Source organism: Ictalurus punctatus, chromosome 6 (assembly GCF_001660625.3).
Source record: "Ictalurus punctatus breed USDA103 chromosome 6, Coco_2.0, whole genome shotgun sequence".
Lineage (NCBI taxonomy): Eukaryota > Metazoa > Chordata > Actinopteri > Siluriformes > Ictaluridae > Ictalurus > Ictalurus punctatus.
Genome location: NC_030421.2, coordinates 5891041 through 5905077, shown reverse-complemented (window position 1 = coordinate 5905077; position 14037 = coordinate 5891041). Strand labels below are relative to the sequence as shown.

The following is a 14037-nucleotide window of genomic DNA, read 5'->3' as shown; positions in this document are numbered from 1 at the left end:
GATGACAGAGATACAGATGGAGAAAGTGAAGAGGAAGAGAGACAGAAAAAGAAGAGAGGGAGAAAATAAACACGAGAGAATAAGTGGATAAAAAGAGAGAGAAATTGAGAAAATGAAATACGAAACAGAGAAAAAGAAAGGCAGATGACATAGATATGAAGAAAAAGAAAGGGATATGAGTGACAGAGCGAGAGAGAAAAGTAGAGAAAAGGACACAATAAGAGAGGGGAAGTTGAACAACAGAGACGGCGATTCAGAGGTTGGAGGAAGAGAGACAAAAAGAGAGAGGAGGGAGAGACAGGGAGAAAAAAGGGGGTATGAGAGAGAAAAAAGAGAAAGAGAATGAGAGTGGAACAAGAGGGAGAAAAATGAGGGAGAACGAAAGACATAGAGTAAAGAAGAGATATGATGAAAAACAAAAAGCTATGAGAGAGAGAGAGAGAAATTAAAGAGGAAGAATGACAAAAAAGAGGAGAGAGAAATTAGAGAGAAAAGATAAAAAGAAAGGAAGATGACTGATGGAAAAAGTGAAGGAAGGAAACATGGAGAGAAAGAAAGAGAAAGGCATAGATTGGAGAAGAGATATGATGAAAAAGAAAGGGCTATGAGAGAGATGGAGAGAAAATGAAAGACAAGAAGAGAGAGAGACTGCGAGAGATGGTGAGAAAAGGAAAGAAAAGAAGAGTGAGAGAGTGTGTGTGTGTGTGAGAGAGAGAGAGAGAGAGAAAGAGAGAGGTTAAGAGAGGAAGGGAAGCAGTGAGAAAACAAGAGCGCGAGTGGTGGAGCGTTTCCTCTCGCGGTGCTCCAGCTCGCAGACTGCAGGAAGAGTTTGTCCTGAGTGGCCTAACCACAGAGTGTGCAAAAGTCTCTTAGAGTGGACACACACACACACACACACACACACACACACACACACACACACACACACACACACACTTCTGCAGAAAGAAAGTGGCTCGGGCACTCACAATGAAATCACTCACACTATAGCTCGGACTCATCATTCACAGCTCTGTAACACATGCACACACACACACACACACACACACACACACACACACACACACACACACACACACACACACACACACACAACACAAGCAACACATAACACTTCTTCTCTATAGAAAATCCATAAAAAGAGTTAAGATTAGGACTGGGCAATATGATGATAGCAATATCGTGATACTATATATATATATATATATATATATATATATATATATATATATATATATAGAGAGAGAGAGAGAGAGAGAGAGAGAGAGTCAAAAGAACGGTTATGAATTAATGAGCGTTTTTTATGCAGGTGTGAGTCATGTGTCATCGCTATAGTGTGAATGATTTCTGTATGAATGATTTGTTTCAACCTAATCTAATCAGACATGGATGTCTCAGCATGCCTGTCAGACATCTCGTCATGGTTGGCAGCTGATCAGCTGACACTAAGTCCCAGCAAGACTAAGCTGCCTAGAGATGCATCCTCAAGACAAGATCTTGTGATCTCTGTGAAGAACCCTAGGATTGCGCCATCTCTTTTTGCACACAACCTTGGGGCAGTCCTGGACAACCGACTATCCTTCTTGCCCCACATTGTTAAACTGGCTCGGTCATGCAGGTTTCTTCTTTACAATATGAGAAGGACTCGTCCATTTCTATCCACGGAGGCCACTCGGGTGCTTGTCCGGTTCTTTGAGACGGGACTACTGCGGAGGACTCACTCCTGGCAGGTTTACACATCTGCACCATCCAAGCCCTGAAGCTGATCTGGGATGCAGCTGCATGACTTGTCATCAACCTCCCACACCACATCATTGCGACACTCCTTCCACTGGTTTCTCAGCCAAAAATGGATCACATCCCGTACTTCCCCACTTTTCCTTTGAGGCACTAGCACTGCTTAATTGGACGCACCATCCCTCGAAACACAAGTTAGACTTACATGAAGACTATTTCCTGTCCTGGCACCCAGGTGGTGGAAAGAACTTCCCCTGGCTATCCAAGTCACTGGCTGTTTTCAAACCTAGACTAAAGACCTACCATTTTACCAAGCACTTTGATCAACTATTATTTAAAATAAAACATTGTGTGTTTTCTTTTCATACTGTACTTACCTCCCCAACAGGCTTTTAGACTGATGGGCCAGGTGGGTCACACTTGACACAATTGACATCCCTTGAGATGCTCGAGATCTGATTTACCTCATTTTGGTGGATTCTTTTATCCAGAATGACTCACGATAAAGACAGGACAGTGCCAAGTGAGCAGTTCAGGGTTCACAAGCCTTGCTCGAGGACCCACCAGTTTATTGGTGCTGGGATTTGACCTTCCACTGAGTAGCCCCATGCCTTAACCAATGATCTACCAATGCCTCGAGCCTGGTACACCACTTGAGAACAACTAAGCACAATGACACAAACAAGGAGATGTGGAAATGTTCAAATGTCTGAAAACTAAACCTTGACAAAAAAAAACCTATGGTTTGTCCCTCAGGTGAATCCATGTCCTGAAACAGAATCTTTACAAGAACTCCTTGAGGAAGCCTGGACTATCCAAAGAACCGTTGAGTAACGGGTGTCCAGATGCTGTTTTAAAGAATCAGACAAAGGTTTTACACTTGGGTTTGGGAAGGGACTACCCAAGACTATCAGTCTTGAGAGTGGTGAAGGAAAGATTTAATGAAAAGAATGGGGAAACATCTTCAACTTGACTTCCTACTACATATACACTTCATATGCATGTAGTCTTTTAGCAGACATCTTCTTCTAAGCAACTTAGAGCTGAGAAACTGGGTTATTAAGTGACTCGCTTCAAAGCCCAACACAGTGGCAGACTCCGCTCGCTAGCCCAGAACTAAGCTAAAGCTCAAATGGTCATTTTAGTTGAATAAATCCTTTAAGAAGTGAATTTAAGTGCTCTGAGGTATGAATTTGACTGAGAGGAGACGTACCGGAGTGTGTGCGCAGGTGGCCTGTCAGGGCGTCACGGCGGCGGCAGGCGTAGCTGCAGAATGGGCACTTGAAGGGTTTCTCGCCTGTGTGAAGCTTGATGTGTCTCAGCAGGTTTCCTTTTTGGGTGAAGGACACACCGCACTGGTTGCACTGGAACGGACGATCACCTGCATGCGAGGAAAAAAAAAAGCAAGCTCTTGATTTGTCTGATTTGTGCAGAAAAAAGTTTGCACTGGACCTGAAAAATTGTTGTGAATTCATAAAATAATCATTAAAATAACACTGTTGAATTTACGAGTCGGTTTAGCAGCCTCCGATCAACACGTGAACAACGTAGGGTAGGTCTACTCTTGATTCACGAACGATGGTGACGTTCGTGTACTGCCTCTCCAAAGTGTATGAACGATTGGTTATGAAGATTCAAGAGTTCCTTAAACGTTTCCTTCATAGAGTTTGATCCATTTCAGCACCACAAGGAAAAAAAATACAAGAAATCTTATCCAACATTTCTGTATTTCAGGATATTTTAACCATGGCTTTACCGGATATTGTTTATTAAAAGTTAGCACTCGTAATTTAACGAGATATCGGACAGAACTTTTCTTAAGGACTGGTAACGCAAGAATTTTTTGAGAAACCCAGTAGCAGGAAGTTATGATTGCGCCAGTACAAAAACAGATCCGCTTTAGAGTATAGAAAATGAGAACATTGTTTGAGGCTTTACCAAAAATGGTCATATGATAAAATGTTCCAAATTTATTTGCTCGGCAGCGTAGGTCGAACACGGCTGTACTGTGTCGTTTATGTAGAATGTGTAGGTCTTATTTAGTTCTGTGTCGTCTCGTGTGGTTAGTGTGTTGTTTTACGTAGCCCCGTGGTCTGGAAGAACGTTGTATCGTTTCACATTCTACTGTACCAGCTGTATATGGTTGAAATGACAATAAAAGCCAATAAATGACTAGACTAATTGATAGAATAGATAAAAGTCATAAAAACCCCCACCAAAACAAATAGTCTTTTTGTCTTTTGAAAGGATGTGGCCTGGACAGAATCTGAGTTCTGAATTTGAGACGTCGATAATGACATTGGTTAAAATACCCTCCATTAAGTATGTTTTTAGAATACAGTTTGTCTATCCGATTAACTGCTTACAAGCTTGCAGCGGCGCTTTAGGGGATTTAGTGTTGAACATGTGAAGCCGAGACGCACAAAACAAAGGTGTTGTTACTGTGACGGATTTTTATTATTATTACTATTGTAATTATTAATATATATATGTATATATATATATAGTTCCACTCTTAGTTGGAAGAGCATGAGATGTTGGTTTTGACTGTGAGTGCTAACCACTATCGAAACACGTTCTCAGAACGCATGGTTTGTCCTTTTATAAATAGAGCAGTGGGATGAGAACGTGTTAGATCACAACAGCATAGCCCATTCTCTGTCCTTTTTTTTGCAGAGCCTGGCTTACCACACAGGCTTTCCAAAGCAACCTCGAACAAAACTTAAAGGTCGTCTGGCTGCTTAACATAACAACACGCCAGGGTTCAAACAAGCTCTGAAGTTCTTCTACTGACTCCTTCTGTCAGCAAGTGAAGGCTTTAAAAAGATGAGCTTTTTTTCCCCTTTTCTTTATCTAGTAGCTTATTAGCTTTAGTAGCTTTGTTAACTAGCTTTAGTTTACTAGCTTTAGTAGCTAGTAAACTAATGGCTTTGTTACCGTTCAAACCGTCCGAATTTTGGCTTTCCCATGGAAGTCATGTAGAAAATCCAGATCCAGATAAGATCTAAACGTGTCTAGAGATGCTACTCTAGGTGAGTTTTTTTTTTTTTTTTTTTTTTTTCCTTTTCTCCATACGATTAACAAAGCTGAAATCTGAGCCAGGAGTTCTGATGAACACACATCAGCACTAGATTAAACATCCAGAACAGGTTGTGGAGGATTCTTGGCACAATGTCCTTAAGAAAACATTTAAAACCTACGCTGTAGTTTTTTCACACACAGCTGCTCTTACCCTGACCTGCAGTACCGACGCACTCGGATCGCACCTAATGCACTTTTTGTCGGTTCACGTTAAGCCGGCTTTGGAGTGGTCCATTTCCACAAATGTACTAAAATCACTGGGAGGTAAATTGCTATAAATCGTTAAACGTTATAGCTGTCGAGTTTAAAGTTTAAAGACGATCCCCGTTAATAAGCAGCGAAGGAAGTAAGGGTTTAAAAAAGAGAAAACGAGCAGAACGTTCCGCATGAACCTGTTTATTAAGATTCAAAGTGAGCGTGTAGGATCATTTGCAACATAATTTTCCACGAGTGTGTTCGAACCTCGAAGCGCTTGTTGCCTGTGGTTTCAAATTTCACAACAGCTCTGCGCATCAGTTTGCGTTCGATTTTGCTTTGTAGTAAAACAGGGAACATACAGCATACAGTAAGCTGAGCTGAGAGAGTGAGCGTGTGTCAAAGAAAGGTCTAAACGTGAACTGGAAAGGGTTTTGTTTTTAGACTAAGTATCAGCACATGGTTTGGGATACTCCTTGATACCTATACTAATATGGAAAGGAGATCCTATTCAGCAATCAGGGAACATTATAAATTTTAGAACAGTCCATGTGAGCGGTCATTAAAGACAAGCGCAACGTGACGTGATTTGCAAATCGACTCAAGTGTAAACTCTGGAGACCAACGAATAGGAAGCACGAGTGTCTCAGCACTCAGTGCTCGCCGAGATGAAGTACTCGAATGCGTTATAGTTCTATAGCGGTATAGCTCCACGTAAACAGACTGAAAAAAAACAACAACAACATGTCTGATCTTTGATATGGTGAGTTTTTCATTAAGGAGACAGTTTTATTTCACGTTTATGGAAGGAGTCTCCAGTGAATAAACGAGAGGCTGGTGAGGGAACGACTGCGAACAAGAACTTAACTGTGGGTAATAATGGGGAGCTTCAGGAATAAGACACTTTGTATCATCATAGGAAAGACGCTTCCTTACGTACATAACACACACTCACCATTGGGCAGCCGTATCGCGGCGTCAGGCGGTGCCTCGGCTCCGCCTCCGACGTCCTGTAGGTTGTTCGGGCTGTCAATCATAGGCTCTTCCAATACCGACCCTTCTTCCCCACTGTGGGTCGTCTCGTCTTGGCTTACGGCTCTTCTCTCTGCGTCCTCTTCAGTTCCCTCCTCCTGTTTGATCTTATGCGCTTGAATAGAAATAGGGATAATTAATGTTACATTACTGTTAAACTGTATGTGATCCAACACACACACACACACACACAAACACACACACACAGTTTGTGATTCACAAGTTTGCGTCTTAACATCTGTGGTGTGAATGCTGATTTTCAAATTCAAGTCAATTCAAGTAACTTTGTACTGTATACATGACTCATGACTGCAGTGTGGGATTTATTTCAACGTATGCGTTGACACACACACACACACACACACGCACACGCGCGCAAACAAAATATTCTAGAGCACCCCACTGTGAACTGATCAGTTACTATGACAGCAAAGCAAGAGGATGTTTCTTTCAAAGCAACACAAAGTCCTGATTGACCCTGATACAGTATGTAGCAACAGGAATCCGATCTCACGGGCAGTACTCGGATTTTGTCCGATTTCACGTGGTTAAAGTCGTACGACAAGGTGCTTCTCATACCAAGCAGGACATTTGTTATGCGTTTGTGGAGTTTAATAATACGATAATGATACGTTCCTGTCCTGGATGAACGTCGCTGTTGTTGTTTTTGGAGCAACATTACATTTAGCCAATTATCTCGTCCGACTCCTACGCCTCCTACTCGCGATCCGATTGAAATGTCAGTCCAGTTGGGCTAGATTTCCTGTTCCGATTCCAGTCAGTAAAGCTAGTATGCAACTCAGACGTCAACACGTTCATAACTGATGTTTAAAAAAAAATCTTCTTTTGTTGTTTTTTTTCAATAATATCTTTATTCAGTACTTTATTCAGTACTTTATCGTTGTGAGGAATCAAATAAATTTCAATCCAAACGCAAATGTAAACAAAAATGTTTAAAAAAAAAAAAAAAAAAACCCTCAAATTTAATTTTAAGCTCAGATTTTATTTTAAGCTCCTATGAAACTATTACATTTAAATTTGAAATATATTGTAGGTCTATTTGACGTACAGGATTAAGTAGTAGAATTATAGGCTTTTCATTATTCCATAAAATCCCATATTCCACAAAACAAAACAAAACAAAACAAAACAAAACATGCATTCAGCTTCATTTCATAAAAAAATCTCATGAAATTGAATCACATGCAAATGAATCACATGTAAATGAATCATATGAAAATGAATAAATAAATTAAAGACAAATGTATCTGTAAACAGATAAAAACTACGACGTTACTCATTAATAAATTTGTAATCGTTGCTAAATTGCTCCCATGTGTTGCATTCCTTACTTAACAAATAATATTAAAATAATATAATTTTTCCCGGATTCACACAATCGAGTCGCACCCAGACACCTAAACCAATGAGAGATAAAGGGGGCGTGTGCAGCGCTGCCCTACAGTCTGATCTCAGGAGCTGTCCCGTACTACTCATTGGGGAAACCACACACACACACCCTGAGACAAAAATAGACACTCTAAGAACAAATGAGACGTACACACACACAAAAAAAGAAGAAGCACGACGCAAATGAGCAAGCGCCTGGCCTGCGAATTTTCCGTCTCGACCACAGAGGAAGAAAAACCGACACCTCTCCGCGTTCCTCCACAATGCATCAGGTGGAAAAACATCCAGGCTCGGCGTGTCAGCGCGCCATCCGGCTCGACCTGTTCTGTAATATCAGCTCTTTTTGTGTTAATCTCTGAGCAGGAGCGGCTTTTGAGTCACCGAGTGAAAGATCAGAGGAAGACTGGATCGGTCGCTTCCCTCCTACCCATAATCCTGTTCTGCAGGATTAGGAACAACAACCGAACCCAGACTCGCACTCTGTCTCTCTTAATTACAGAGGGGTCAGGGGAGGTTCGGTACCCTGTCTGAGTCCTTGGGGTCGATCGAGGCATGTCATAATTCTTGTCATAATTCACAAAAGCGTACCACATTTGGTAAAACCTGAAATATTTCAACACCGCACTCAACTCTTCACTTTAGTGTGAATGAGAAGTGCTGGAGTGCCTGAACGCTGCATGGCCTTTAGCGCAGCCACATGAAATATATACGATTTTGCCTGCTGGCATTTCCAAAGAAGTCTGACGACGGAAACAGTGGCTGTTGTGCAAAACGTGAGTTCCTTCGCTTTCAAAGAAACACCCTTGAACGATATGTCGAGCGCTTTTGCATGCCACAACACTGCACCTTGCATCACAGGGTGTTCAATCAACTCTTCCTCAAATTAAAAATTCAATTCCAGTGCATTTCGATTCTGTGAACAATCTCGCAACTCAACCACGGTTGACACCCTGCACACCCGGAAGTCTTTCGAGCAGGCTTTCAAATCAGTAGAACCTAACCCTTATTATTAGTGCTGGATTTATTAGTGTGGCATGAAATTCACGCACAAAATGGTACGAAGAACTAGGAAGCGAGGCTGATTTATTTTTCAGGGGTCGGGTGTCAGGTGATCCGTGGCACGCCCGTAAGAGTTGATCTCCCTTGTGTTGTTCTCTCTGATATTTTCCACAACTCGTGATTGATTGAGATTGTTTATTTATTTATTCACTCCATCGACACTTTTTATTTATTTATTTATTTATTTATTTTTTTACCCCCTTTGGAGGAGAAACTAAAACGTTTCTGATCGAAGCACGGAATGACGACGCAAAACAGCACACGACTGAATCGTTTAGTCGTTTTGGTTTGGGTGCCACTTTCCTTTTCTGTTTGGTATTCAGAGGAAATACGGTGTGAAAGCGGTAGAGCATTACGAAAGAAAGCATGAGCGCACCTGCCTATCTGTTTTTAAGTATGCGTGTGTGTGTGTAATAGTTTATGCCCAACCTTGTACTTATTATTATATTGTCAAAGAAACCTTGTGATATAATGCACAACCGTAAGCGATTCAATGTTGAGTTATTGATAGAGATTTGATTGTCGGGTCCCGTCTAATATCACCACGACATCACGGTCGGTAAGATAAGATAAGACAAAGAGAAATGAACCCCTAATGGGGGATTAAAGTCTTACAGGGGGATAACAGTAAGACCAACAGTGAAGAGAAGTGTCCTAATAAAAATAAATTCATAATAAATGAAATAAAATATTAAGGATTGCGCCGAATACGATAACTTTACATACGCATCCTAAATGAATATAAATACCTATCCGACCTGTAGATCGAGATTTTGTTGGGTTTTTTTTTTCTTTACTTCTGGTTTCTTCCTGTCAAATCATACATTCATGCTAACGAAATGCTGCTAAAAGGACCCCAGAAGCACCCCGAGTTCACCCAGCTATCTTTCCTGATCTTTCTGAAATGAAACAAACCCAAGAACTAAAGTTAATCTGATAAAATATTACCAGAGGAATAGTGTTTGTTAACTGTAAACAACAGGGTCTCGATTTTGGGGAACGACGTTGCTTTGCGGTTTTGAGACCTAGCTTAAAATTTAGCTTGCGTACAGTACTCAGTAACGTTATACTGTTTATAAACTTTCCACAAGGCGTCTGGTTCAGGAAGTGAATGAACTTCAGAGTACTGTGCTAAACTCTTAGGCACATCTAAAGACAAGCTATGAAGCAAAAGACGCCTTCAGGAATCCATAAAATTCCAGAAAAGGAATCCAGAATTCCATAAAAACTACTGTAAAGAACATGAATAGAGTAATAAACTAAAGAAAGTCAATATTTGATATGACAGTACATGGCTTAAAAAGTGCGTCAATAGTCTGAAGTAGAGTTTGTACAGTTTTGTAAGGAAATTAGCTGGTAAGTTTTTTTTTTGTTTTTTTTCTGAGAATCTTGGCGAATCCGCCAGAGTTTTTCTGGAGACGTTGACTCTCACACTCGTGCTTTTCTTTTTTTCTTTCTTTTTTTTTTTTTTTTTTACAGTAAAACCCGCATGGACAGCTACCATTACGTTTGTTGTCTGAAAAATGGCCTGTTCTTTAATATGTTATTATTATTATTATTATTATTATTATTTGTTGTTGTTGTTGTTGTTTGTTGGAAAAGTAACGTACATAGTAAATCTATTTTTACTGAAACATAACAACACGCTCACGCACACACACACAAAACCAAGCCTAAGGTAACTTACAGTTTTGCACAATACTGAATGTAATAAAGTATATATATATATATATATATATATATATATATATATATATATATATATATATATATATATATATATATATATATATATATTTTCTTTGGGGTTTATATATATATATATATATATATATATATATATATATATATATATATATATATATATATATATATATATATATATATATAAACCCCAAAGAAAACAAATATGTAAACAGATAAGAATATTTTGAGCACTAAACACATACGGATATCGATACAGATCATGGCTTTGTGTTACACCCCTTAGAGGTACAGTACACTGCAGAAGTGTTTACTAATTTCACATTGTTTTTATTGTTGAAAAATTTGGTGCGAATTACGAACGATACCGATAGGGAACGATAACGATCTGAACAGAAACTCAACAGCATTGCTTAAGTAGGAAATCCGTAAACATCGTTTGAACTGTAACACCGAATATCGACATGCATTAACAAGCACAGCATGGCCATTTGACTGAAAACAAAATGGCCGTCTCTGACTTCTGAGCATTACTGTACACACATGATGTGTGTGTGTATATATATATATTTATTTATAAACATTATGGTTAGGAGAGTTTCAGTTTCAGACTGGTCGTGATTATGAAGACATCACCCTGACTTCGGTCTATAGTGGAGCATAAAAATAAAAGGAGACACAGAATCACGGGTGGCTGCAGCTGGGTGAACTTGAAACGGTTGCCGGGACAACGGCGTACCGAATCCTTCAGCCTCCTCGTCCTCTAGCGATCAAAGAGGCCAAATGGAGTGAGAGAGACAGACAGTTCGCCCACACTCCACCGTCTCTGCTACACACACACACACACACACACACATAATGTAGCACGGCACTTTGTGTTTGAGCATCTGTGTGTTGGTCTCAGGGGTTTAAAAGGAGCGTGGTGGTAACTCTCAAACCTCACTCAATCATCTCACTCGAAATGCTCAGAACACTTCATATGTAATAAACCGTGAACGCATTAATGTGTTATCATGTATTTACAAACATGAATGAAAATGCATTACACTTTATAATTTAATAATTAGCGTTACGGATTGTTAAAAACGGTCCATCATAAGTAGTTTAATGCATTGCAAGGCCTGGTTACGTATTATTATTATTAGTATTAATATTATTATTATTATTGCTCATATATTACAATACATTATTGCATACACGTATTACTAAATGTATCTATTGATTTATCTATTCATTTATCATGATCGTTAAACCCCGATAATTCAGTGATCTTATTATGTTATGAATCTAATAATGTAATAATAATCTGAACAAATAATTGAATCATACCAGAGAAATGATCAGAAAAATCACACTTTTTTTTTTTTTTTTTAACCTAACTGCAGTGTAGTTCATAAAACTGTAATAAATCATTGGAAATATGTTAAAACATGTTTTAAGTTATTTAACGCTCACAAATACAACTTCTAATACGAGTTATTCTTCATCATAACACGCTATTTCAGGTATCGTGGGTTACCTGTGAAGCATTTTTAGTTTCTAATCAAAGGCTCAGCACAAAATATTTATATATTTTTGCGTTACCTATTAATCATAAGTTATAATATATATATATATATATATATATATATATATATATATATATATATATATATATATATATATATATATAAAATATTTTAGCTGTTTCGTACAGGTCTAGCTGGAGAAAATTTCGTTATGCCCCAAAATGACACGTTCACTTACTCGGAATTACTTGAAGAGTTTCTTCATCGCGTAAAACATGACTGTAAGTCTCTTTTAACCCTTTTAAAAGGGAAGTAAACCTTTGAAAAAGGTTTAAGAAGATTAAACACAAGGGTTAGGGGTGAAGGAGCTCCAGGAGATCAGTATGAGCTAACATTCCAGTGCAGTGTATAGGTGTGTTTAATGACAGAGACTTCAATCACATGGTAGCTTCAAAGGTCAGGGGTCAGGTTTTAGGGAAGGTTGCAGCTGATTTATAAAGCTCTGCCGCATTTCCTGTTGCTTTATTAAAGCAAGTACGTTAGTGTGGAATTAATATAGTGTCCAAAAACATTACAAACAAAACAACACGAAATGTAATGTTAAGATATTATTCATTTACTATGAATAAATATGTATTATAATACATTACGCGTCTCCTTCCGCTTCTATGACAGCAGTTTGCGAATTTCATGTAATTAAAGGACGGTATGCCATACTTTTAATCCGTTTATAGTTACATTCAATGATGAGGAACGTCCGAAACAAGTCAGTTCCTGTTCTCGCAGCTATAAACGGCCGTTCCTTCACCGCTCTCGGTTCTTACTCTCTCTTAGAGTTTATACGATAAATGTTGTGTTGCAGAGGAACCTCGAATAATGGAAAACCTACTGACGCTGGAGACTCCTTTTCCATAAATGTCTGATAAACGTCTCCTCGCGGAAACTTCGTTAATCCGTTTATACGGAGAGTCCACCGTACACACCCCTGGGGAAGCTGTTGCTATAGAAACGACGGCGTATGAAACTACCGGTGTCTCGTAGGGGCACTATCGTCAGAGCTGCTGTTATAGGAAACTGATCAACACCTTCAGACCTGGGAACTGGAAACACATGTTTGTGTAGCTGCAAGAAATCCAAGAAGAAGTTGAAGCAATGTCTCTTTGCTCAACATGAATGAGAAATTTCTCAACCCTGACTGTGCAACGACAGTTGTGTATCAGAACAGCTTCAGCATGGGATTGTGGTCTGTATGCGTGTGTGCGTGTGTCGATGTCGATTCCTCCGATCTGACAGCTTCCCTTTTCTCTGTACACCAGATCATGATGACGAGCCCCAAAAATGGAGCGCTCATGGTTTTGAGGAAGGCAGATGCCTGTCCCATCATATGAAAGATAAGATGTGCACTATTCTGAGTTGGTTTATATATATATATATATATATATATATATATATATATATATATATATATATATATATATATATATATATACATATATAAAATTTATTTATTTAATTCTTGCTAAGATAAAGGTTCTTCCGCTGTTCATTGCGCACTGGTGCTCGCTCAGTTCTCCTTTTTTTTAGTTGTGTGTATGTGTGACTTTGTCAACAGAGTCGTACATGCTTTATAACTTTTGCATGGACGAGATGCACCACTGAATCCCACTTCTACTGTAAACGAGTGCTGACCTAGCTAGCTAGCCATGTCGATCCTGCAGGCGATGTAGCAGAGTACTGCCTCTTGTTGTGATTAAAGCTTAATTAATACCAGATCCGATCCCACTGTTGAAATTCTCGATTCTGATTGGTCAGAAGTAGCACCGGCTTTTTTTCACGAGGTTTCTAATAGGCGTCGGCTCCTTCACAGGAACTTGCGTGTGTAGTGGACGTTTCGCACAATCTAAGCTTAATAATAAACCGAAAAAGCGTGTCGTTTAACAAATAAGGAGGTGCTTAGTTAAGTTTTAAGAGTCTCCAGTGTCAGTGGTGTAACCTATTTAGAGTCTTGTTACAGTCTCAGAGCGGACAACGATACAAAGAAGTCCATGAATACAACGAGTTTGAGATTTGAGATTGTAATGGTTTTTCTGTATTTCATTTCCGTCGTAACTGGCAGGGGGCACTCTTTTGTTTTGCGTTTCGTCCATGTGAATATAGTTTTGGGATGTACATCGCCACTTTTTGTTCAGCGTTAAACTAGACAGTTCTCATCGGGTATAAAGAACAACGACGACGATGACAACAACAACAACAAAATCGACATATATATATATATATATATATATATATATATATATATATATATATATAT

General features: G+C 39.2%; 1 protein-coding gene across 6 annotated transcripts in view; it reads right to left on the bottom strand.

Moving 5' to 3' along the window:
- Positions 1–14037, bottom strand: part of ikzf2 (IKAROS family zinc finger 2) — a 52098-nt gene that overhangs the window by 16766 nt on the left and 21295 nt on the right. For all 6 annotated transcript variants that reach the window (XM_017470450.3, XM_017470453.3, XM_017470451.3 and 3 more), the window contains 2 exons: positions 5969–6160; positions 2951–3118 (listed from right to left, as the gene is read on the bottom strand). In XM_017470450.3, coding sequence (XP_017325939.2) covers positions 2951–3118; positions 5969–6160 — 360 coding nt within the window. The remainder of the gene's footprint in view (positions 1–2950; positions 3119–5968; positions 6161–14037) is intronic.